Below are 26,615 nucleotides of genomic sequence, written 5' to 3'. Positions count from 1 at the left end.
ATGAAAAAAATACCATCTCTCATTACCAATCACTCAGGCCATCCATCCCTTTCTCTAAACAGTTTGTTTTTGGTTTTGTTTGGTTTTTTTTAGTGGTGGGAGGATAGCAGGAAGACAGATTAGAGGGAATCTCACATTTCCTCTCCCTCCCATGACACCAGGGATTGCAACTCAACTTCCAGCCATAGAGGGATTGACCCCATTTCCTCAGGAGCATGTCAGTGCTGTATGGAGTATTGGTCAGGGAGGCTTGCTCAGGAGTTACACAAAGCTGATAAATGTACTACCTTCAAACAGCCTTCCAAGGGGAGCAGTGGGAGCAAAAGACATATCTGGCTTCAAGACTAAGCCTGATAAGTTTATGGAGGGGATGGTATGATGGGATAGCCTAATTTTGGCAATTAATTGATTATCTTTGACTATTAGCGGTAAATATGCCCAGTGGCCTGTGATGGGATGTTAGATGGGGTGGGATCTGAGTTACTACAGAGAATTCTTTCCTGTTTGTCTGGCTGGTGAGTCTTGCCCGCATGCTCAGGGTTTAGCTAATCGCCATATTTGGAGTCGGGAAGGAATTTCCTCCGGGACAGATTGGTAGATGCCCTGGGGGGTTTTTGCCTTTCTCTGCAGCGTGGGGCACAGACACTTGCTGGAAGGTTCTCTTCACCTTGAAGTCTTTAAACCATGATTTGAGAACTTCCATAGCTCAGACATAGGTTAGGGGTTTGATATAGGAGTGGGTGGGTGAGATTCTGTGGTCTGCATTGTGCAGGAAGTCCAGACTAGATGAACATAATGGCCCCTTCTGACCTTGAAGTCTATGATTCTACCTTCCAGGTAGCAAGGGACCATGCTAAGGAGATGAACTCTTATCCCCTGCATTTCAGCAACATGCACAGATTGTCAGCCTGGCCCTAATGTGTAATTCTTAGTTCATCTACACAAAATTCCAGACAGTCTGTCAAATAATTTTTAAAAAGTGATGCAATTAGACTTCTAACATGTTGGACAATCTGAGGGTCTGCTGGGCTCAGATTTTTGTTTTTTAAAACAAACAAAACAATAAAATTAAAAATCCACAAACAGTTTTCCCCTTGGGGACAGAAAAAGAGAAGGACAGACCCATGGTTGACAAATACTAATCACATTGCTTAATGCATTGTTGGAAGATGCTCAGGTTTCATTTTTAAGGACATGGATTAAGAACCAGAGTAGAACACACTAGATTAATCATATCTAAATTTAGGGTGTTTTCACAAGATGTCTTACACAAACACAAGAATGTTTAGGCTGGTTCGGAGAGGAAGCATGGCCCAGTGGTTAGAACACTAGCCTAAGACTTGGCAAACTTTTAGTACAATTTCCAGCAGCACCATAGACTTCCTGTGAGACCCTGGCATTATGTACTTCAGTTTCTGCCACTATAAAAATAGGGATAACAGTACATCTCTACCTCCAGTGGTGGTGTGAGGATAAATTATAGCAGAGCATTTGCTCTGTTTTAGTTAAGGTTGAACATCACTTTCTGCATCAACGGTTGTAAGTTTTCTAAAATATGCATGCTTACTTGGATCGTCTTGAAAATTTGCTGTCTCATGAGGGTGTAAGGGCGGGGGTGGGCAAACTTTCTGGCCTGAGGGCTGCATTGGGTTTCGGAAATTGTATGGAGGGCCAGTTAGGGGAGGAGGTCGTGGCTCCCCGCCCAGACTCCTGCCCCATCCATCCCCCTCTGTTCCCTGATGGCCCCCCCCGGGACCTCTGCCCCATCCACACACCCCGCTCCCTGTCCCCTGACCGCTCCCAGATCCCCGCCGCCCCATCCAACCCCTCCTCTCATTCCTGATCGGCCCTCCAGGACCCTGCCCCATCCAATTACCCCTTATCCCTGTCCCCCTGTTGCCCCATCCAACTCCCCCTCCTTCCTGACTGCCCCCCTGGGGCCTCTACCCCATTCAACCTCCTATTCCCCCTGACCGCCCTGATCTCTATCCACACTCCTGTCCCCTGACCACCACCTCGAATTCCCCTGCCCTCTATCCAACCCCCATTGCTCCCTGCCCCCTTACCACACTGCCTGGAGCACCAGTGGCTGGCGGCGTTACAGCCACCCCACCCAGCTGGAGCCAGCCATGCCATCACCACCGCGCAGCACAGAGCACCAGGTCAGGCTGGGCTCTGCAGCTACACTGCCCCAGGAGCTCACAGCCCACCACCCAGAGCATTGCCCCAGCGGCGGAGCGAGCAAGCTGAGGCTGTGGGCGGGAGGGGCAGCAGGGGAGTGGCCGGGGGCTAGCCGCCCAGGCCAGGAGCTCAGGGGCCAGGCAGGACGGTCCCGTGGGCCGGATGTGGCCCGCAGGCCATAGTTTGCCCACCCCTGGTGTAGGGTAATGTTAGTGGTCCACATTTGGGTCATTTAAGCACAGGGTTAAGATACAGCCCCCACCCCAAGACCCCAGCATGTCACAGAATCTCCTGGTTCTTTAACTGATTTTTTGGACACAGCTAGGGCTCAAACGGTGATTCCAATTCTCTCCAAACAAATCCCAGTCACTTGGGATTTTTCTTAGCTAGTGCACTTCACCAAATGCTCCTTTGGGGAAGCAATATTGAAAAAGTTAAGGGTAAAGTTTGTAACTCTGGGTCAAAATTACATCTAAAAGATGAAATGCACATATGGAGCAAAACTAGGGTTCTGTCCTTAGTTCTATCTACAAACCTACATAGCTATACACCCCCCTAAATTTAACACACTTTATTCTGTTCAAAAAATTAGGAAATTCAAATGAAAGGTTAAGGTAATGCAAACATAAACTTCTGAAGATGCATGAAATATAGTTAAAGTACATGCCACTCCTTCACTGCAATCTTAACTCTAACCCCTGGGGCTGGCAATTGCTCAGTAAGGGTGGTGCCATAGCCAGAAGTAGAGTGACAAAGAGACATACCCTTGTTCGCTGGAATTTAAATTGAACACCACAATTATCTGCATGCACGTAGCTGCTTTCATCACATTAGGTGTAGGCGTATTGAATGGAGGGATTAGTTGGAACAGATGTCACTGTGATTTGAGGTCAGGTGCACATGTACTTTGAGACATCAAGCGTGTCCCATTTCAGCACTGAGTTCTGTAGGTCACGTCAGTAGTGGTGAACAGGAGTGTTCTTGTGATGGGGACTGTCAGCAATCTGGTGAAGGAGCCATAACATTTAACAAGTCTGGGGTGGTTTGCATGGAGTACGCTCAGCGTTTTGAGTGAAGGCCAGGAGTAGATAGCTCCTGTTGCTATACCTTGCTTAAATGCAAGCTTCACTTTCGCAAAGAGGATCTAGATATTGTTCTACAGTGCTCATATGCACTGTTCCCCAAGCGTTCTGTACATCTGTAAAGGTAGAATACTAGTATGGGTTTTATTGGCCAGTTGGTGCATCACTCATAGGGCAGAATTAAGGTTGCATTGCAGGGATGGTGCTTACCTTAACTATGTATTTCCTGATTTTCAAAGTGTAGCTGAACTTGATGTTCTGGAAGGGCACAGGGCATGACCAGGCAACCTGTTACCTATCAGCTCTTTGTTCTTGGGGAACCAGGGCACAGTGTCCAGCCTGTCTGACTCCCTGCCCCCAGCCGCTGCTTGAACCAAAGCCAATCAGAAGGAACACTTACAAAAGGCGGTGGAAGACACACCTAAACCCCCCTGGACAAGGGTGACAGGATTAAGGAAACTCCCCTAGCCTTATTTGCATCAAAGATGGGACAGGGAGGCATCTCCATTGGAATACAAAATGGAGAACAGAGATTCCAAGGCAAGAACCGCACTGAACTCTGGGACCAGAAAAGCAGGGAAGCATTGCATCATGGGTGATCTCTGCTCCAAATGTTAATGAACCTACACACACCCAGCTCAACAGTTATCAGACCAATTCCAGTAATAAATTATTTATTGGTATACAAAAATAGTGAAGCTGCTTAATTACATTGTGAGCTCCCTCGAAGGAACACCACCCATAGCCACGAATGATCAGTTCTTATTGTCTAACCTGAACAAAACTTTGGTATACTCCCTTGAGCCATCAGTTTACCCATAAACAAATCTAGAGTTCTCCCCTGAACCATTGTTCTTTCCCTACAAAAACCCCTGCCCACGCTCAAGTAAGTGTCCTGATGCCTGTATCCAACATTTGCATCAGTTCCATTGAGACTTCATCTGCTCCTGACTGATCCTGCTGGGGGCTCTGCCTGTCTCCAGCACTCTGAATCCTCAGCTACCACCACCACCTGGGAACCCTGATCTATTCAAGCTTCGCGGAGTGCTGAGAACCCAACCGCCCCCCCCTCTCGGTACAGCCTTCTGACCCTGACCTGTGTGATCAGTTATAGTTTTCTAAACCTGACTTTTATAATCAAATTTAAGTTAGATTTATTATAACTATTTTGTTTGTTTGGCTCCCTTTGTATGGTTACTAGCTGGCAATAACAACTTTCATGGTTAAGCTGGTTGCTTCTTTCTCTCTCTCTCTCTCTTCCCCCTCACCCCCAATGAATTTTTTTTGGCTTCCCACTCACTCTGCAATAACGCTCCTTGTACCTAAGCTAAAGATTCCTGCAGCGCCCAAAAATCCTGTGGGGTTTGCTCATCAAGTGGGTTATTACTAGAACAAATGTAACATGAAAGTGGGTATAGGGATGTGCCGAATCGGGTATATAAGGGTGGCAGCCTGGAAGTGCTGCTCAACCCAGCCTGCTGAGTCCAGGGGCATATGAGGTCGGCAGATTGAAAGTGCTGCTTGACCCAGCCTGCTCAGGCGTACTCTATTCTGATGCGGTCCCATGGCATATGAGGGCAACAGCTTGGAGGTGCTGTTCGATTGAGCCTGCTGAGTCCAAAGGCATATCAGGGTGACAGCTTAGAAGTGCTGCTCGACCCAGACTACTGAGTCCAGGGACATATAAGGGGTCAGCTTGGGAGTGCTGATTAACCCAATCCTCTCAGACATGCTCTGTTAATGTATGCATGTGTTCATCTGATTCTGGGGCTGGGGGAACCTAGGTCCTGCAGGATAGCTCCATTGGGAGGGAACTTGCAGAAGGGAAAAGTAGAGCTCCATCTGAGAACACAAGTGACACAAGCAGCACATGGATAGAATTACAGAACACACACACACACACACACACACCCCAGCAGAGTGGCCCTAATAAATGAGCGTACCACAAAGTAACAGGCAACTCTGGTAACAAACCTTAACTGTGTTAATGTGGTTTTTGTCTGTGAATAAATTAAAGAATGAGATGCACTCTTATGATGGTGACACGCACCATATAAATACTCAAAATTGCACTTAATGCTGAAAGAAAAGCACCATGAGTATTTGATTTCCAACACATCATTGCCATTTTCTTCATAAGAGTCTGCAAATCTCATACATTGCATAGACTATTGATTTTTGTTAGGAACACCTAAAAGTCACTAACTTGATGGCCAGTAACCAGTGTCATGGGAAGAAGAGATTCTTGTACAAAAATGAGCCTCCTGCTATAATGCTTTCTTCAACTACTGTCTCCAATGCAGATGCTAAAGAGAATATTAAATTGAGTATTTTAGAGAAAGATGAAGGAGGCAAGGATTCCAGGAAGAATTCCTTCAGTCCCCCCTTTCTCTTTCTATATCATTTCAGGAAAAATTATACAATCCTACAGGAAATGGTTTACCTTGGACAAAAGTTCCTACGAAACATCCTTAGTTACAAAAAGACTAATCTACAGTTAAGATTGTGAGCAACTTTCCATAATAAACCCCATTTTTAATGTCACACACACCTGCATAGAAAGTGGATCAGACGAAGCCTTTGTGAGACGTGATGGTTTGAAGTCATAGGTTGTAACATTTTCCATACTATCAAATCTCAAAAGAGGTTTCGACTAGAACTTCCAATTTGTTTTACTTAGGGGGTCTCCTAAAAGATACCTTTAAATATTTTCAGAAAGTCCTGGTGTTTCTCTCTCTCTTCCTTAGGTACTTTGAATAAACCCACTTCCAACTAAATTACTGGAAGTAAAATCGACACTTGGCCACGAGGGCTATGGGCCATATTTTCAAAGGTATTTTCATGCCTAGGCACCTAATGGGGTTTTCCAAAGCACCTAACCAATTCAGGCACCTAAATCCACTTAATTTCATTGAGACACACCTGTTTAGGTGCTTTTGAAAATCCCACTGGGTGCCTATCTGCATCTTTATGTCCTTTCCCTAGCCCTGCAGTAGTGGGAGTGAGACAAAGTCACTAATTTCAATCCAGAGAATGTGGTAATTTTTTTTTTAGAGTAATAAAATATTTACCATTCAATATATCATTCAGCAATGAGGTGCTTAACCACATTAGAGACGGAAAGATCTATTAGGTAGACCATTTATTCACCACCTCTCCCCAGCCAAGAAATAATTAAGTGATACTTAAATGTAAAAGTTAACTGAAAATAACATTTCAAAATTCCCCATCTGCTGGAACTAAAACATGAATTCAGTTCATTACTACCTAAAACAGGGGTAGGCAACCTCTGGCACACGTGCCAAAGGCAGCACGCAAGCTGATTTTCAGAGGCACTCACACTGCCCGGGTCCTGCCCACCAGGCCGGGGGGGCTCTGCATTTTAATTTTAAATGAAGCTTCTTAAACATTTTAAAAACCTTATTTATTTTACATACAACAATAGTTTGATTATATATTATAGACTTATAGAAAGAGACCTTCTAAAAACGTTAAAATGTATTACTGGCACGTGAAACCTTTAAATTAGAGTGAATAAATGAAGACTCAGCACATCCCTTCTGAAAGGTTGCCGACCCCTAACCTAAAATATTCCCCTACTCTTTTCTGGTTCCCTGAAATTGTTGTTATAGCACGTATTATGCTGCAGTACCATGGCTACAGTAGCAGGAAATTCCAGTGGAACTGATGCACAGGAGGTTCAGATAAATTATTTTTAAAAAACCCTATTTGAAGTTCTTCATCTTTATCCTTTTCTTGTGCTATTGTACAACAGAAACTACCTCCTAAAAACTTCAAAGCTCAGTGCTGAAAATTAAGGAAAATTATAAAAATGCAATCATAAGATTACTTAATAAACTATCACTTGGTTGACATGACAGATCCTCACTACTTGTCAATTACAATGAAAGTATTTTTTTCCCCCCAATCAGACCATCTACTCATCAAAATGTTCCTCTGCATTTCTGGAACAGCAATATTTAAGATAAACTCTACTTTGCGTTTTCTCCCAGACTGCCCCTCATGCTTACAAAGAATTTCCCATAAACAGCCACAAAATTATCATCCTCCTCCAATACCCTCCTTTCCCATGTCTACAAAAAGCTTAGTAACCACTAGACTGCTGTTGTACAGACCATTGCCTAACATGCTGTCCAACACTATCTCAATGATTTCTTGTATCCTCTTGTCTAGCTATATCCATCTGTTGTCTTGTCTTACACTTCGACTTAGCTTGTAAGCCCTTTCAGGCAGGGGCTCTCTTTTTGTTGTTTGTACAGAGCCTAAGGGGGTCAATAGCCACTACGGTAACAGAAACAAGAAAAATAATTTATAACAAAGATGCAAGAGCTGAAATGTTTCCATCAACTAAAGGAGTATAACACATGCTAAATCTTGTGCTGCAACAAACTTTCACTTTATTAATATTAAAGTCTTCTCATGCCTTCTGTGTATACAAACACAGCTGTTCAAGAAAGCATAGTGTGTGTGGACTGTAAATTTTAAATAAAGTTGTATGGTATTAGTGTCCAACCCCATACACATTCTTTGTGGATGCTCTTCAGAGTAAGACAATTTTCCTGTGGCACCACTGAACCTCTGAAAAACGCTCCATCCTCCAGCTCATGCCCACCTGTGGTGATAGCAACAGAGGCTCGGATGGAACATGGGGGAAGAGGTTAAAGGGAGAGTGTCAGGGCACAGCTGGCAAGGTAAATAAAGCAGGGAAGCAGCTGGAATATGCCCCCACTTCTGGTCCTGTCAGAGCAGGAAAGAAATTGACAAAGCGCTTTATAAAACCTAGAGCAGCTGGCAATCATTGATTCCTCTCCCACAAGTATGTATATTGGAGCTGGAAATTACACTGATTTTAATCATGTACTTTCTTTTTGGCTGAAGAGCAAACAAACATGACACAGCTCTAGGCTCCCTCTGCTGGTCCTAGAAACAGCCAAATTCTGTCTTCAGTTATACCTGAGAAACCCCTAAACCTCAACAGGGGCAAACACATACAGGACAGAATGTGGGCCACTGAATGAAAATTGTAAAGAAGTGGCTGGTGTTGTTTTTTTAATTTATCAGCAAACAGGTGATTCTTTTGTTTAAAAAAAAAATCACAGGATATTCTCTTCCTTATAAGCCAATTTAAAGATAGTTCAAATATGAAGGACATTTCATATTTAATATTCAAATAGTTTAATTAAATGTGGTATTTTCTGTTTTGCAGTATGACAGCTGTAATGAAATCAGTAGATAGGTATTTTCAAAGTACAAACACCACATACATATTAACTGTACAATATTAGGTAAGTTTATACCTTAATCTACTTAAGTAACCAGGTTAAATTTGAAGTCTCATTATAGGAAACAGACGGACAAATTCACAATATTCAAATAGATTTTATGCATACATTTCTCCAGTTGCCTCTTAGTAACTTATATGCACTTAGTGTTCTGTCCTGCGGGACCTTTTCACCTGATTTTACTTGAACTGAAAGGGAAAAGAAATCCCTCCTCCCACAACTCATTAATAAAAAAATAAATTTCTCTTGGAACCCAGAAAAATGTCTTATGTAATGACAACACCAAGCTGACCAAAATGTTTGCTTTTAACATATTACCTTAAACTGGTATCTCGTTATTTTAAAAAGCATAAATCTTATTTCCTTTGTGTTGCAGAGTTACCACATATTACACATACCGACATTTAACCATTGGGCAATCAGAATACTTAGGTCCCAGTCCTGGAATACACTTTACACAGGTGCAGATCTGTGAGTAAAAGATCCTTGAGTGGGCAACATATTGCACAAGTGGGATCTTAATTATATTCATTTTTGAAACAAGAGCCTTTCTTGTAAAGGTATAGGGCAACATTCTCATATCTGTCATTATGTACTATTGTTGATTAATATGCAATGTGTAACTGGATGTAGTTAAATAGCATTTGCTATGTAATCACACAATACTTGGGATCTTGTGTCTACTCTGTAAAGTATAATACAGGAATACCAAATTAAGGAGTTATTTGCCTACTTTAAAAGAAAAAAATCACACATGTATTGCCAACATGTTTATTTACCTATATTACAACTGTTCAGAAAAATGTTTAAAGTATAGTTTATATTTTTTTATTTTTACTCTTTATGACTTTGCATTCTTTCAGATGGACAATGAAAATCCATTAAGTCTATTTTACTTTCAATTTCTCAGTGCTGCAATGTTTGGGTTGCAAACACTGTAACACAAGGTTTCTTTGTTTAAAAATAACCGTTTCTATTGGAATTTTTAAAAATAATCACTAGCAACATTTTATTTGTCTTGGGTTTTCTATGTTTCAATTTGAACCAAATTTCAATTTATAATGTCTATATAAAGTCACATAATATGTTTTCATAATTTAATACTTCAATATTAAAACAAACAAAAAAATAGTTCTACAGGAAAATTAAAGGGACACTGTCAATTTACAGAACATGCTTCTGTAAAAATATTTTACCTCTTATAGTGCATAGTTGGTTCCATGGTTTCTCCGTTGTTCCTGTGTTCAAGACCAACACAGCAACAAGTGAGAAAATATTTAAAAATGCATAACCACAAATATTGGTCACCTCAAAGGCAGGTGAAACACTTAACACTTTTAATTCATTTTCTTTTAAAATTAACTAGATATAAAGCTGATGTCCCTTTCATCAATTTTTGATCTAATAGTCTCTCCAGACTTAATGATAATTTACACTTGGTAGCTGGACCCAGCCTGATCACATGCCACCAAAGGTTGAGTGTCTCTGTTTTCTACAGTCTCTTTTCCACCCTTCAAATTTCTTCAAAACTACCATGCTAATCCCTTGGCCACTTTGGATTTGTTTTTTCCTTTAACCCGTTTTGCCTTAAGCTTCTTCCTCTGTCTGGGATTCATCCATACTGGGTACTGTCCATGTTGGTCTAAAAGATTCTTTTTGTTTCTTTTAACGTGTGTCTCCATCTTAACTTCATCTGAAAAAAGAAAGCATTTTCAAAAATCAATAAAAACATCTGAATCAGCTTAATACAGGATACTTAGAAACACTAGATTGGGGTAGGCAACCTATGGCACACGTGCCAAAGGCAGCATGTGAGGTGATTTTCAGTGGCACTCACACTGCCTGGGTCCTGGCCACCGGTAAGGGGGCTCTGCATTTTAATTTAATTTTAAGTGAAGCTTCTTAAACATTTTACATACAACAATAGTTTAGTTATACATTATAGACTTATAGAAAGAGACCTTCTAAAAACGTTAAAATGTATTACCGGCATGCAAAACCTTAAATTAGAGTGAATAAATGAAGACTCGGCACACCACTTCTGAAAGGTTGCCAACCCCGGCACTAGATTTACAAACAGTAACCAAAATAATCTCTCTTCATATATGCCACAAATTTTTTAGTCTCTGTATTGACAGTATCGGGAGTTTCCATAAGAGATTTGTTTGTGCCCCCCAAAAAATGCAACACAGGGTGATCCCTTCTAAATAATGCTGTTTCTCATGGCAAAGGAGTGGATCTAGAATGTGCTTTTGGACAGATGCTCTTCCCCAAGCCAAGTATCAGTTGTTGAGAGCAGGAGCTAGTTGCTGGATGGGGGAGGGAGTGTGCAAACCCATGGAACTTGGGAGCAGGAGCTGATAATGGAGTCTGTTGTTAGGAGAGAGGAACAACAACTGTAATATCACAGTCCAGAGCTACTACTGATTATAGCTATTGTATTTTCTCTAATGTTGATGGGTGAAATGAAGGGTCACTAGTACCAACTCAAATGAAAAACAAGTTTTATAAAAAACAATTCCCCTCCCCACCCCCCTTGCTACTCCATTCCAGGCTTGAAAACCAGAAAGGTGGTTGTGGGGAGGGACGTGAGGGAGGAAATGGTTGCAGGGGATCGGAGGGTGGCACACACAGGGAGTTCATGGGAGGACTGGAGGGATGCAAGTAGCCCCCTGGGTGTGCTCTGAGCTCAGCCAACAGAACCCAAGAAGCATCTGATCCACTGCATAGATTCACAGCTGTATGTTTCAGAACCTGGGTTGTTTTTCCCGCTCTGGGGCCCAATAAACAGCACTGCAAAATTAAAACCAAACTCACCACCTTGATCTTTGACTTTCTCGGGGGTGACCACCGCTGCTATTTCCTTCACCTCCTCCATTACAACATCAGCATTTGCTTTCAGGATGTTTTTTAATCTGCTGAGTTCCTTCGGCGCATTCTTCTTCCTCTTCTCAGCTCGCATCTTTCTCTTCCATTTACTCCTTAAACTCTTGGCCATTTTTTGTGTTAGCTGAGATGAGGGGGAGAGAGATGAGCAAAAACCCAACAAACTTACCTCCAAAACTGGACACTTCACATTTAAACCAACCACTTCCCCCCCCCCGTGCCCCGAGTGGGCGAGGCGAAGCCCGGCCCCTAGCCCTGTGCTGAGATGTGGGTGGGCTCCAAGCGGCCCCACTCACTCGCTCGACACAGCCGTGAACTGGCCCCGCCCCCGGGCCGCGTGCAGCCCGCGTGCCACGGGTTTCCCAGGGAACAGCGGGCCCCGCCCGCGGGCTGGAGCGCGGCGGGGGGGGGGGGTCGCTACAGGGGAGAGGTCTCCGCCCAGAACCGCCCCGCGACACTCACAGGCGGCCGCACACTCCCCTCCCCCCGTACGGGAAGGCCCCGGCGGAGCACGCGACCGCCGGGCTCGGCCGCTTCACTGGGCAGGGGCCGCACGTGAGCACCTCCCGGCTGGGCCAGGCCGGGGGCCGCGCGCGCTCCATAAGCCACTCACCGAGAGTCGCGCCGAGCGGGATCCCCCACGCGCACGACTGCCAGTTGCTCAACAGCACTTGCCTTCCGGTGTCCGTGCGGCGCGTGCGCAGCCCCGCAGGGCGGGGCAATGGTGGAACCCGTACACGTATAGAGCCACCTGCAGGGGGCGGGGCCTGTGAGCTGCCGAGTTAACCCGTTCAGGGCCGGAGCGGCTGTAGCTTAAGTCGCCTGAGACAGGGAGTGTGCGCGGGGCCAGGCACGTGGTGACCAGCGCGAAGCGGGGGTCCTGGCGCAGGACCAATCTTGGCTGGGCATCCGCAGTCGGTCTCCCAGGGAGCTGCTGTGCAGCAACAGCAGCCCTGTGGCCAGACCCCTGCCGCTCTTGGAGCAGAACAGCCCCACAAACTGACACATTATCCTGTATGCTGCAGTCTCTAGAGCAGGGGTTCTCACACTGGGGGTTGTGAGCTTATTACAGGGGGGGGGGGTCACGAGCTGTCAACCTCCACCGCAAACACTGCTTTGTCTCTAGCATTTATAATGGTGTTAAATATATAAAAAGTGTTTTTAATTTATAAGGGGGGTTGCACTCAGATGTTTGCTATGTGAAAGGGTAAAACGTTTGAGAGGCACTGCTCTAGAGTCTAGACATTGGGTCACTGTTTGCAAGGCACTGCTGCTTTGCCCAGGAGTACAGAGACAGATCTGAGCTGTTGAATTAGAGACTAGTTTACTTAGAGGAAAATGCTTTATCTAGTAAAAAGCCCACTGATGTAAGTTGAAAATACCTAGGAGAACTTGGTCCATCAACAGCATTAATAAACGTCCACATTAGTGATACTGGAGGATGGCTAAGTTAGTCTTCCTGGCTTTTGTTTCACGATTGATCATATTTTGATACCAAATAATGTGTTCAACACATCCAACATTTTATTTGCTGATAAAACCTGAGGAAAATAAGGTGCTATTTTCTAGATAAAACTAACAGTAAACACACACAATGTAAAAGTAACTCCAAAGACAGACATCTGACCTTGTTACTGAACATTTAAAATTTTATTATGTTTCTTAATACAGCTCAAATATAAGAGCAGGTAGAACATTCATTTACAGTCCTCCTTGACCAACATCTCACACATACCTGGTCTTAAACTATCCCAGTTCTTTATTGCTAAAAACAACTTTCACTTTGCCTCCCCTTACTGGCATTCCAAAATACTTGTCCTTGGTAATAAAATAATCTCATAGCTCTAAGCCAGAGTAGATTAAAATCTTTTAAAGGAAGTGTAGTTACATTTTACTAATAATTCCAAGTCTTTCAAATCAAGGGCCCACTAATATACATTTTTAGAATGACAATTTTAGCTTATGTAAAATATCACTATACACTAACAAAATGAAGAGAATTGATTTTATACTATCCAAACAGACTTATGATTCCAAAGGAACCATCCACAGCAGTTATAGGATAGCAGAAATAAAATGATGGGATTTTCTGACTGTTCGTGTTAGGGCTATCAGAAGTTGAGAAGCATTTTCATCAAAAGCTACCTTAGTCACAAATAAAGCCTTTACGGAAGTAACTGAAATGGCTGCAGCGTGCAATTAAAGTAAAATATATATTTTGAGCAGAAACTCATCAGTTACATAAAACCCTTTCATTTCTAAGAAAAAGATTCAGTAACCATGGAATGGAAAAACAGGAAGATTCAGTCTCAAAATATACTGCAGTTTGTATATAATCAAAACCAACCCTATTTAGACACAACCCTCTATACACCAAATTTCACTATTTAAGGAAGAGTTTCACTACAGATAGCCTACAATTATTTTTTATTGAATGCTTCTAGAAGGCGCAGCAGATGCAGGAACAGATTGATGATATCTAAGTAGAGATTAATGGCAGCCAATATATACTCTTCAGGGGACAGTCTGTGCATCAGCAAATGAGTGTCATAGATGATAAATCCGCAGAATAGCAGCGCTCCCGCAGCAGCAAACAACAGCTCTATTGTCTCACTGTAGAAAAACAGCTATAACCAAAATGATAATGTGAGAAGGGAAAACATTTGTAAGTTCAAATTTCTTACACAAAGGCACTTTAGTATTAAAACAAAATTACAATTAGACAACTGTAAATATTTTGCCCTTGTACAGGAATATACATATTGCTAAAAGCCAGTAGTGGAAGAGGAAATTCCAAACTTTTGTTTTCCCCACTCAAATTAACACCCCCACCCTTGAGGTCTTAGGTCACCATTCTTCTGGGAGATGTAGATTAGATATGATTTACTTCAAAACTCAGTATATTTAGACATATGCTACTGATTCAGTAAGACTACTCAGGGTAGTGAAGTTAAGCATGTGCATAAGTGTTTGCAGGATAAGGGCCTAAATGAGCTGGGGGGGTTGCTACTGGGTGACGCAAAGTACTGCCCAGGGACTAAGCACGCTACTTTTGCAGTACTCCAAACTCAAGGAGTAAGACAATGACAAACTGAACGTGTATTTTCTGCAAAAGAGTGCAGGCTGTATGTTAGAGCCAGCTTACCAAAAACAGACAAAAATTCCTACCAGGCCTTCAATGTTGTCTATCCCAGGGGGTTCTCAAACTTCCATTGCACCACAACCCTCTTCTGACAACAAAGTTACTACATGACCCCGGGAGGACGACGGAGACCGAGCCCCGCCACCCTGGATGGGGGTGGAGTTCAGGCTTCTGCCCTGGGTCCCAGCAAGTCTAATGCTGGCCCTGGCAACCTCGTTAAGATGGGATCCCAACCCACTTTGGGGTCCCGACCCCCAGTTTGAGAACAGCTGGTCTATCCCTATCACTCCAAATTTGTGTCATTAGAAGCAATGCCTCAGAGGAAGCTCTACTTTCAGGACAGTAATAGTGAAGGCCAATGAAGAAAAAAAAAAAAGTGGCCATCCTGTCTGCATCCAGTCAGCCCAGAAATCTAGTTTGATTAAGTTGTTTCCCAACCAAACATACTCCCAATTTTACAGTGCCAAAAACAGCATCCTACTGAAATCAATTTGAAAAAAGTGGTCAAAAGGTTACAACATAACTTGTGCCAATAACATTCACAGATTGCATGAGCAAATACCCACTGCTTTTAATCTTACAATATGAATGAAAGATTTCTACAAAATGGAGACTGAGCAATACATTTTAAGTTTAATTACAGATAATTCATCACTACATTAACTTGTAGTCAATTCCCCTTATAGTTAGCCAATTGGAGACACATACATTATACATTGGCTTATTATAGATCAAGGATAAAATGATCAACAGCACCCAAGTGATTTAGGAGCCCAGGTCTTATTGAAAGTCAACGTCTATTGAAAAATCAGACTGATGATCCTAAGTCACTTTGGCGCTGTTGATAATTCTCTTCCAAGATTTGTAGATTTTACTCTGAGTTCTCAAACATGTCCTATTCTAACAATTGTATTCTTTTAAAAATTCATATAATTAGATGCTAAGTATTTTATTTTAGTTACTAATTATGTCAAACAATCACTTCTAGCCCTGAACACAATATATCTTACCCTCAAGAGACTGGAGAGGATGAAAATCCACAAGCAAGCAAACAGCCTGGGGGAAAAAAAAAAAAAAAAGACATTCCTGTGTTAGCTATATTACTATTATTTCAAAATTTTCTTCAAATGTTTCCATCCCACAGAAAAACACCTTGAATAGTCTAACAGTTATTCGCATATACATGTGAATACATACAAACACCCCCTCACACCCACCCACCTCTAAGATGCCAGGCAGCAATGAAAACTTGCTGTTAATGATTTGCTATTTGAAAGTTCCCTGATATTTCTGTGAAAAATACAAATAAATAGTTTGCTAGTGTAATACTAACATTCTAGTTTTAAAATTGTTAACATAAATAACAAAACTGCAAAATAAACTATTTGCCAAAGGAGGGACCTATATAAAAACAAAAATTAAAACTCAGAACACCCATAAATCAATTACACAACTCAGCTTTCTGTAGGCCTGACTTTTATTCCTGTATCTGTAATACTTGTGCTTTTAAAATAGTCTGATAAGGGAACCTACCCTGCTCCAAATTTGCTGAAATCTCTTTTTGACTGCAAAGTATACACAGTCAGCCCAAGAAACACAGCAGTAGTCAGAATAAAAGCTTGTAAGACGACTGATACATCATAGAAAGTCACTGTAAACAGAAAAGTAAATTATCATTTAAAAAAATAGTACACTGTGCATATAATAGAACAAGATTTTTGATTTAATAAATGCTTAAACATCATGATGAGTTTTTTATATTTATAGACTGTCAATGTGAGAGAGATGGTTAGATTTGACCTAACAATCTTGAGACTCATACGTACAATATGCACATACCATATGCTTCTGCATTTGCTGGTTCTTAATGTTTTTGGTATAGGGTTAGCTTTCTTAAATGGGCACGTCAAATCTCTTGTACCTGTGCTAAAAAACATTGTCAGACTTGTGCAAGGAAAGCCAGATCCAAGAGCAGAGAAGGTACTAATCCCATTCCTGCAATGGGAAAGTGGCATCTTTTCTCCTGCTCTTTAACAGTAAAGTCATAGGGGTACAAAGCAAATGTAGAACTTCTATTTTTTCTATTTAATAGGAAGAAAGGATGACAATCTGATTTCCTCCCTCTGCTCCCGTGACTCTGCTACACATGTTGAAATCATGTGTGCAAATCCAAAATAAGAGCTCTGTCACCAGCCAGGCCACAACTGGCAGTTTTAATCAGCAATGCGTGCAACGTGTCCGATTCCTTTCCCTATTTCTGTCTCAAATCAACAGGCAGTATTAGAATGACTAGCGTTTACCTGTAATAGCAACAGTCAACGCTTCCAAAAGAGTCTATGAGAAGAAATGGGAAAAAAAAAGCATAAACTAAAGATATTCGTATGAAAATACTGTACACATTCGCCAGTTTGTAGTTTTAAGTATTTTGCTACATAATCTTTTACTATATGCAGAATGTACCGTGTACTATAGAAACATGTTAATTTGTTACACTTTCGGTTTAAAAAAATAAAACTCAGTAAGACAAAAAAAGGAAAATGCAGTATGTCTTGCTACCCAGGAGAGAGCATAATTGTTACATGTAATTTTTATTTTAAAGCCTATTTCCTTCCTTTCTCCATCTATGGTACATGACAATTTTAAGTAATGTGCCTAACAAATTTCCCTTAAATAACAATAAAGGTAGGTAGGTTTATCAGAACTGTTGTTATAACTGAACTGTTTTCAGTTTCTCCGTCTGTATATTTTTCAGTATTAAAATACTTTCTTAGGGGAATTTTAGGACTATGAGGTGGAAGTATGTACTTGTGTCCTTAACTTCTTTCCCTTGACCAATCAACTTAAAATCAAATCCACTACTGTTTTATTGGCACAAGACTGAAACAAAACTTGGAATTTTCCTTAGTTTTTAATATTCATTGAAGAAACATGAGTTTTCAGAATGGTACCTTGGCTGTTTTTATCCTGTCTACTCTTGGGAGAATTCTGTGGTACTGCATGCCTGCAGAAAATGACAGGGAAGCCAAGGGCGGGGGTGTGGGGATGACCATGGGTGCAGTTTGTTGTTTTTTTTTGGGGGGGGGCACTGCTCCCCCCAAACAGAGGTGAGGTATGGGGGGCACACAAGGTTATGTGCCACTACCCCCCACCCCATTTCTGTAAGCACAGAGCAGCTCAAGGAGGCAGTGCCTGGGCTCCAATGATTCTGCAGCTGAATGCTGCCTCCTGGGTCCTAGTGCCAGTCATGTTCACCTTCTATGTGCTAGGAGCCTTCCTGTCTTCTGTGCAACAGTGAATGCCCAGAGTGGGGCTGGGTAAGTGGGTGGGTGGGGGAAATGAGGAAGGAGGTGGGGGTGAGGGGAAGAGGCAGTGTGGAAGGAAGGAAGGGTGGAATAGGGCAGGGGGAGGGGAATGTGTGAGTGAGAGGAGGGGGATGAAGGCGTAGTAGTGGGAGAGGAGGAGACGGGGAAGAAAAGGGGATAGGGGAATCGTGGGGGAAGCAGGAGCCCAGCATGCGGCATCCTCTCAGGAGCAACTGGAGCTCCCCCATTAAGCAGGCCGACTGAACCCTCACCCCAACAAGCTCCAGCCCCCTACACCTGGACTCCCTGATAAGCCCCCCCACCACCACATCCCCACCCCACTGAGCCCCAACCAGCTGCACTTGGACCCCCACCGCATCTAGCCCCACTCCCCCAACACCCAGATCCCCACACTGATCCACGCACACACACCCTGCCGAACCGCATCTCCCCACACCCAGACCCTCCCCTGCTGAGCCCCAACCACCTTCACCTGGATCCCCTGCAAAGTCCCATTGCCCCTGCATCTGGAACCCCTCCAATGAGCCCCTGTGCATCCAGATCTGCCACTGAGCCACCCACACCCAGATTGCCCCACACAGAAACCTCTCACCCCACACCTGGATCCCCCTCCCCATTAAGGCCCTCCACACTTGGATCCTGCTAGGCTGAGCCTGCCTACCCACCCACACCTGGTATTTCTGGGACAAGCCCAGCCCTTGCCACTGCATCAAGATCAGGTGCAGCCTCACTGCCGAGTCCCTGTACTGGAGGAGGTGGGGGCTTTGGGGTGATCTCACATCTCAGTGCAGCCAGTGGCCTGTGCTCCCCAATGCCGTGCTAGAGCCACATTTATTTACTGACAAATAAAATTTGCAGAATTTTTAAATATTGCGTGCAGAATTTTTAATTTTTTGGCACAGAATTTCCTCAGGAGTACCCATTGGATCAAATCAACTGTTCTGAGCCCTCACTTTCTTTAAACCTATTATGTCCCAAACTTACAGTTTTGTCCTATTCTTTCTGCAGTGTGTAATGTTTAAACTGTTGAGGAAAACTACTGGAATACAACATTCCATACTGTACTTGGAAGCAACTTCTACAAAAATCATTTCATTTTAAACAACTGGAATAAACCCTGAAAGTTTTCTGCAACACAAGTTCAGAAACAGACAAATATAAATCTACATTCCAATTAAGATAACTGACCCACTGCATGGCTTTTCGAGAAAACATCTTTGTATCTTATAAGACAGGAGAACCTGGTAGTTATCTTCAAATTTGAAGAATACAATTTACACAACTTCTTCCAAGATGTCAAAGCCAGAGGAATGCTAGTGGTGCAACCAAAACACCTCCTTTTGGCAGACTGAACTGTCCCATTACTTGGAACAAGAATTCCTTAGGCTGTTGGAGGGTGACTGTGATAACTACAAAATTCTACATATGGGCTGACTGGTAGTTATATACTATCATGCATGGGATCAAAATTTGAGACTAGCCCATTCATATGCTCTTTGGATTGGAAAGATGCTCAAAACTCTTAACACCAAGAAGGAGAAAATAGATTTTAATCTTCTACAGTAGAAGCCACTACGGGTCCCTGTCAGCAACTGTGCTTGATCTCAGCTATCAACTATTTAACAGTTTAGTACGTATGGTAACACAGAAATTTCCTTGAGTCCCATGTTTCCTATTCACCATCTTATAGGCAAAAAAAGGCCTCAAAATCAAGGGGGAAATTAAAAAAGAAAGAAGACAAAAAAAGAAAAGAAAACTTTGCTGAGGCCTGTTGAAAGCCCCAAGACGTTGTATTCTTTCCATAAGGAAGCTTGAAGAAGACTGAGTGGAGGATATCAGGGAACAAGGTGTGGCCGGAGCATACAAAAATTCTGACGGACTAAGAATTTTATACTATGCTTTGTAAAAAGGTACAATGAAAAAAATTAGCCACCACTGGTTTGTTTTAAAAAGCTGTTTGCAAATAACATTTTCATTAAGCATTACTCTTGTAAAGAATGAAGTTATAAGGATACTTACAAATCCAAAGAGTAGGTATAAATTAACAGGATGCTGATGTCTATACAGGGTTAGTGCTACAATCATAACCAAAGATCCAAGCAGAGATACCAAAAGCAAAGCAGGGCTGTAAAGTTTAACATAGGAAAGTCAGAGTTAAATAAAAGTAGTAACACTACTTCTCAGATTTTCTCAAGAAGCTAATACTTACACCATATGTCTACAGTAACACTAAGTTAAGGGGTGTGAGAGTTCCTTATACCAAAAGATACAGGCTGTTCAGAGATCTATTAGCTGGATCTAAAACAGTGATCTATTATGCTTGTGTTTGGACGGAAAAAAATAAGCCCATTACATACGTAAAATGTAAGAAGATATTTTTATCTGTAAATAAACAAATCCATAATACTTATACATGTGGGCTCTGATTCTGCAAACACATACGAGTAATTTTATGCACTAATCACACAGAATTCAACATAAACATTAACTAGTAATTTGCTGCTGAAATGAAGTGGATAAAGTAGTTCCCCAAGCAAAACATAAGAAGTTTCTGAATGAGATGGGGGGTTTCCAACTATAGCCATGTCTACACTACAGAGCTTACAGCGCTGTAACGCTGCTAGTGCAGACGCCCCAAGCCGATGAAAAAGCTCTCCTGCCGACACAGCACTGTCTACACCTGCGCTTAGGTCAGTATAACTTATGTCGCTCAGGAGTGTGTTGCTTATTCACACCCCTGAACAACATAAGTTATACTGACCTAAGCTGTAGTGTAGACATGGTCTATAAATATAATCAAGCAAATATTTTATACGGTATCCATTGTATAGCATTTTGTGCTGCTGTTTTATTGAAATTGGAGAGAAAAGAAAAGTTAAGGCAAAATTACAAGAGCGTATGTGGCACAGTGCCTGAGAGGGAAAGTTCCAGATAGAATAATACAGATGGAAAAACAACTCAAAGAGGATCAGTTGTGGTGAAGGGACACTAGTAGAAACAGTAAGGAACATTGGAGAACAGCGGATACAATTTCTGAGGCAGAAAGAATCAGGTATGTGAAGAATTTCAGGGTAATTCTCAGTGAGTCAGCAATGGCCAGGAAGCCAGAAACGGTGATTGAGGATGGGACGAGATATGGTCCGGCTTCCTGGGACACGAAAGTGACAGTTTGACTACAGAGCATTCCAAACGCTGAGTCAAAAAGCAGGGATTTAGGAAGACCATAAGAAAGAAAACCGCATTAGGTGAGATGTGAAATGATTAAGGCATGTATCTCAGTAGAGAGAGGATCAGGATATGTAAGAAGACAGGAAAGAGAAATATGGGAAGAAAGTAAACAAGATCTAGACAGAATCCAAGATTTCTAGAGAGGAATACAATTAAAGATAATTATAGAACCAAAGACAAAGAAGGTGTTTTACTCAGAATATATCTGGGAGATGTAAAAATAGGATATTTAATTATATTAATTTCTCCCTTCCCTCCCACAAATTCCAAAGTGACCATTGCACTAGCTACATTTTAGTTTTTGAAAAGATTTCCCATTTCATTTAAGAACTTTACCTTTCATGCACAAATTTCTGAACTGGAGTAGAGTACAGAAAAATTGCAGACGTCACTGTGGTCAAAAGAACTTGAATTGAAAGAATACTGTAGACTTTTCGTAGAAAAGCTGGGATAAAGAAAAAAAATGGCATGTCACCTTTGAATACTCATTGCTGAATCACATTTTAAGACTTAAAGTAGACTGCAAATTCAATCTGAGTTTGCAATGCAATATGGAAGCAACAGAAATTGGCGTAATTATTGAACTGCATAAAAACATGTCACAGAACAAAGCAGTAACAGTCCTTTCACCATACAGCTCTGATGCACCTGCACAGTATGTGGAGATATAACTAGGTGCAAAGGGATGAAAGAAAGAAAATTTAGGCTATTAGATCATAAACAGTCTCCCAAGATGGTAAAAGACCCATTACAGTAACTCCTCACTTAACGTTGTAGTTCTGTTCCTGAAAAATGCAACTTTAAGCAAAACGATGTTAAGCGAATCCAATTTCCCCATACAAATTAATGTCAATGAGGGGGTTAGGTTCCAGGGATTTTTTTTTCCACCAGACAAAAGACTACATTATAAACACACACACACACACACACACACACACACACACACACACACACACAGAGTAAGTTTTAAACAAACAATTTAATACTGGTACAGAGTGATGATGATTGTGAAGCTTAGTTGAGGTGGTGAAGTCAGAGGGTGGAAGAGGGTGGGATATTTCCCAGGGAATGCCTTACTGCTAAATGATGAACTAGTACTTGGCTGAGCCCTCAAGGGTTAACTCTCACAGTCTACAAGGCAGCAGGAATGGAGGGAGGGGAGACAGCATTGCAGACAGAAACACACACAGTGTGTGTGAGAGCAAGAGATGCACATTTCCCCTTTAAGTAACTGACCCCACTCTAAGTACCCTGCCTTGTTAATTAGATTAGCTTGCTGAGATCGCAGCTGCTGCCTGGAAGCTTGTGTCCCCCCCCCTGCTCTATGGCAATGGGGTAAGCAGGGTGCAGGAGCCCGGGGGAGGTGGGCACCCTGACATTAGCCCCCCTCTTACTCTCCTCCCCCCACACAGCAAGCAGGAGGCTTGGGGAGCAGCTCCAAGGCAGAGGACAGGAGCAGCACATGACAGTGGAGGGAAGGACAGCTGCAACTGATAGCCTGCTGGGCAGCTGCATCACAGGGAATTTAGGGGAGCAGGGAGCTGATGGGGGGCTCTGCCAGTCCACCCTGGTTCCAACCCCCCACCAGCCAGCTGCAACAGGTAGCTCTTCCTGCAAGCAGTGGGCAAAGCAGGAATCTGCCAAATGACCGTTGGAAGGGAGCATTGCACAACTTTAAACGAGTGTGTTCTCCAATTGATTCGCAATGTAACAGCGAAACAACATTAACCGGGATGACTTTACGTGAGGAGTTACTGTACTTGGGATATTACATTCGACTGGACACAGCTCTATAAAAAAAAGACTGCTGAAAAAATCCTGTATTGGCAGAGACCTGGTCCCAAATGATTTAAGTGTACTGAATATGTTTATAAACACAGACCCACACATTTAGAGCAAAAAAAAGTCTCTTCGCATCAGTAGCCTTGTCACCACCTGAATTCTTAAGATCAAGAAAAAATATCTGTTTTTCTACACCTATAGTAGCTATTTTCCCTCCATGCAAAACTTCCAGTCTCCCTGACTAACTTTTTAAAAGTTATTCTAGTTCTAGAAGCCAAATTTGACGTTTATGTTTCCTCCATAGCAATGCTTGAAGTTCAAACTGAATACTAGAGACTAAATCACCTAGTGAGAAAAAAAAAAGTCAAATCTAAATAGAAGAGTTCACAGCCTCTTTCCTGCATTCTGATAAGAGACAGTACCTCAAGGAAGGAGGGTGAAATTCACCCTTGTGCATAATGCCAGTGCAAGGCCTATGTCCTGCTTAAACTGGATTGGATGTAAGTGGTGCACTTACTTTCTGCTGATTCTGCATAAAGATAAATTATATCCAGAAAGTTAAGAGAGTAACATATAAATTAAAGCTCTAACCATCAAGTGATGGATTAAGCAGATGGGATAGCAGGAAATTTCTCTTATATGAATCTTAGATTTATATTTGAATCCACTTCTGATAATAAAACAAGTTTACCTTCCCCTGGACCGTACTCATCCTGGGTAAGGGCTTGGTGACTTACCCTAGATTGGGTACTAGAAGAAAGCCTATTGATCAAAATAGCCACCCGGCGTTTCTAGCCCTAACGACGGGAGCTGGATTAAAATGCCCGCCCCCCGGACTGCAGCGCTCGGAGCGTACGCAGGAAAAAACAGAAAGCGAAAGACTGGCCAAGCCAGGCAGACTAGGGCCGCTCTGCCCCGCGGAGAGCGAGAGCAGCGGCGGGGCGCTGTGCTGCCGCGAACCCGGGGTGTCACCGCCTTGGCTCCCGGGGGCCGAGAGGCAAAGGCCGGCGGCGGGCGGGCGAGCGGGGGTGGAGGAGTCCAAGCTAAAGGGGCCCGGCAGGCCCCGCGGGGGGCGCCCCACACGCTAAGCGGGGGGCTCCGGCCCGAGCCCGGCTCTCACCCATGCGGATGTGGACACTGGCCGAGGCCACGTTGCTGCCGTAGTTGAAGTCATCCTCGATGGAGGACCGGGGGTACCGCGGGTCCGCCGCCGCCTCCATCGCCACCGACCGACCGACTGCGGCTGCAGCAAAGCAACCGACGTCCGCTCCGCGGGCTTCCGGGTGAGACAATCGAACTCCGAGACACCGAGCCAGGCGCAGAGCCGCCGAGAGCATCGATCGCGGGGCGGCCAGGCGGGGCCGGGGCTGCAGCGCCCGGACGGGACAGCCCGCGCGCCCCCTGCCGGAGAACAGCACACGCTGCTCCCGGCGCCGTGGGTACGAGTTCTTGCCTCCGTGGCTGCGGACAGCGCCCGACCGCCCCTTGGCGGTTCCCGTTTGGCCGGGCGGGGTATTTCCTCCCCACTAATTTAACCCCCACATCCTTTATTAAATCCAGAGCCAAATGGTGTTTGTACAATTGCTCTAAACCTGCCCCCAAAAGCCTAACTAAGAGGCAGGCTACTACACCCAAACGTAACAAAATATGTATAAGTGTTTGATCAAGATATTTACAAATGGACTAAACCCCCTGGTTTCACCCAGCCATACTTAGACCCATATCAGTCGGCTCCAACATGGTCAGGCAGGTATTAGCAATGAACCCTTTAAAAGTTTACTTTTTATATACCCTTTAACAAACAAGCAATGCTATTGCCAGTCATTGACTTCAGCTAAAAACCAACTTAAGACAGTTCACCCTTCTTTTGACTCTGAATCCATGTAAGATTTTTCAACCTTTCTCTCAAGCCTTTCTCCCCTATCACTTCCCCTCCTTACTGACAGTTTTTCCTTTGCACCTGGGTTCATATAGGCCCTATGTTTTTAAATAATACTGGAAAAAAACATGTGGACTTATTTTAAGACAAATTTTCTTTGTCTTACTTAAAACCATCTGCAGTCAACCCTTCTTTTTAAAACTTCCCCTTATTACATTAGTTACTCTTTGAACCAGACATCCTCCCTATTTCATTCCTTCTGGCCTTATGACTCATTATTTTCAAGGTCTTTCTTGCTAGTTAGCGCCTTTCATTACAACACATATTTCTTTAACCTAACTTTAATTATATATTTATTCTATACCTCAGCTGGCAATTACACCTCCAGCTGCATTGCAAACCTACCTGTCTGTAGCATCAATGGGAGTTGAGGGTGCTCAGAACCTCCAGGGGTTGCTCACCACCTGTCAGGGTTAAGCCCTAACTCACCATTTCTATTAAAGGTCCTTTGTCATATAGCAGCACTGAATTTGACTTATAATAGATTTTCTTTAGCATGTGGATAAATACGTACCATGAGAATCTACGATGCACTTCACATTAACAGCTGAATATAAAGTGAATGTTAAAAAAGGGGTGGGGAGGTTTATAAATATATGTAGAATTAGTGTTTGTAGGAAAAGTTTTTCACTATGCTGACACAGGTCTGTTCCACTCACTGGGATGGTTTTGTGAGGCTTTAGATTTGTTTTCGTCTCCTGGAAGCCTGTTTTTTTCTGTTTTAAAGCCTGAAATGTCTAAGGGGAAATGTGAAGGTTGAAAAAGCAACTTCTCCAAAATGGTTTGCCTCAAAATTATTATGTGGTAGTACATCTCTTTCCTTATGGAGTCAAAGTAAACAACAACTATGTTCTGTAGAAGTTTTCAGAAATCATTAATAGAGGTAAAGGTGGCCTTTGGCTCTAGAGTTTGCTCCTGGTGTATACCCCTCTAAGCCTGAGTTGTGCCACTTTAAGGGTACAATATAAAGCAGATCTTTGTTGAGGCTTTCTCCTAATAATGGGATTGATCCTGTAAGATACTTAATACCCTCAGTTAAATTCAGTGGAAATTGAGGGTGTTCAGCCTTATTAGTATGCCAAAGATGCTGATATACTGTAGTGTTAGACATCTTAGAAATGCTGTAATAAATACATGTAATACATACAAATTAAATAAAATAATGTTTAAAAATTAGAAACAATTGAAATTGTAAAAAAAAAATTAACCCCAGTTAATTGTCTCCCATGAAAATCTAAATATACGAATTCTACCATGCTGTGATGAAATGATTCTAAGCAACTTTTTCAGTTATTCAGTTGAGTTGGTTCAAGTTCCTACTTGGCAGTCTCAGAGAAGAAAATCTTATTTTAAAATTAACATTACTTTCTACTCTGCAAAATTATTATGGTTCTATTAATGTCATTTTGGATTTTTAGACACTGTGGAGCAAAATCATTCAGCTTCATTCCTGGATTCTTTCAGCCTCAGAATTAGTGAGGACTGGACACTTTCACAATTGCAAAGCTAGTCCAAAGTACACTTACAAACATGTCTTGCATCCGAAGAAGTGGGTATTCACCCACGAAAGCTCATGCTGCAAAACGTCTGTTAGTCTATAAGGTGCCACAGGATTCTTTAAAAAAAACAGGAGTACTTGTGGCACCTTAAAGACTAACAAATTTATTTAAGCATGAGCTTTCGTGAGCTACAGCTCACTTCTTCGGATGTAGCTCACGAAAGCTCATGCTTAAATAAATTTGTTAGTCT

General features: G+C 42.6%; 2 protein-coding genes across 4 annotated transcripts; both read right to left on the bottom strand.

The window, feature by feature from the left end:
- Positions 1-8,442: 8,442 nt before the first annotated feature.
- LLPH (LLP homolog, long-term synaptic facilitation factor) lies at positions 8,443-12,202 on the bottom strand. Of its 3 annotated transcripts, none has more exons than XM_039540405.1 (3): positions 12,066-12,202; positions 11,384-11,576; positions 8,443-10,259 (listed from the first exon to the last, which is right to left on the bottom strand). In XM_039540405.1, exons 2-3 carry the CDS (start codon positions 11,562-11,564, stop codon positions 10,096-10,098), a joined length of 345 nt encoding a protein of 114 aa, XP_039396339.1. In that variant the 5' UTR covers positions 11,565-11,576; positions 12,066-12,202; the 3' UTR covers positions 8,443-10,095. The 3 variants fall into 3 exon arrangements, with proteins under 3 accessions (XP_039396339.1, XP_039396487.1, XP_039396407.1); XM_039540553.1 differs by having other exon boundaries at positions 11,387-11,576; XM_039540473.1 differs by lacking the exon at positions 12,066-12,202 and adding an exon at positions 11,915-12,036.
- Positions 12,203-13,075: 873 nt separating this feature from the next.
- On the bottom strand, positions 13,076-24,727 carry TMBIM4 (transmembrane BAX inhibitor motif containing 4). The gene is made up of 7 exons (XM_039519634.1): positions 24,048-24,727; positions 21,482-21,590; positions 19,937-20,042; positions 16,895-16,928; positions 16,128-16,245; positions 15,605-15,650; positions 13,076-14,079 (listed from the first exon to the last, which is right to left on the bottom strand). The coding sequence occupies exons 1-7, from the start codon at positions 24,262-24,264 to the stop codon at positions 13,873-13,875; spliced, it is 837 nt and encodes a 278-aa protein (XP_039375568.1). The 5' UTR covers positions 24,265-24,727; the 3' UTR covers positions 13,076-13,872.
- Between the last annotated feature and the right edge of the window lie 1,888 nt (positions 24,728-26,615).

Source organism: Mauremys reevesii, linkage group 1, assembly GCF_016161935.1.
Source record: "Mauremys reevesii isolate NIE-2019 linkage group 1, ASM1616193v1, whole genome shotgun sequence".
NCBI lineage: Eukaryota > Metazoa > Chordata > Testudines > Geoemydidae > Mauremys > Mauremys reevesii.
The sequence above is the reverse complement of the archived record's forward strand: the minus strand, read 5'-3'. Positions and strand labels throughout refer to the sequence as shown.

Coding starts and splice junctions, on each gene's coding strand:
- LLPH (XM_039540405.1), bottom strand. CDS start 11,564: ATGGCCAAGAGTTTAAGGAGTAAATGGAAGAGAAAGATGCGAGCTGAG. Junction 10,260..11,383: donor GAAAGTCAAAGATCAAGGTG/GTGAGTTTGGTT, acceptor TTCTTTTTTCAG/ATGAAGTTAAGATGGAGACA.
- TMBIM4 (XM_039519634.1), bottom strand. CDS start 24,264: ATGCTCTCGGCGGCTCTGCGCCTGGCTCGGTGTCTCGGAGTTCGATTG. Junction 15,651..16,127: donor TTCAGCAAATTTGGAGCAGG/GTAGGTTCCCTT, acceptor TTTTTCCCCCAG/GCTGTTTGCTTGCTTGTGGA. Junction 14,080..15,604: donor TCCTCTCCAGTCTCTTGAGG/GTAAGATATATT, acceptor TTTTGGTTATAG/CTGTTTTTCTACAGTGAGAC.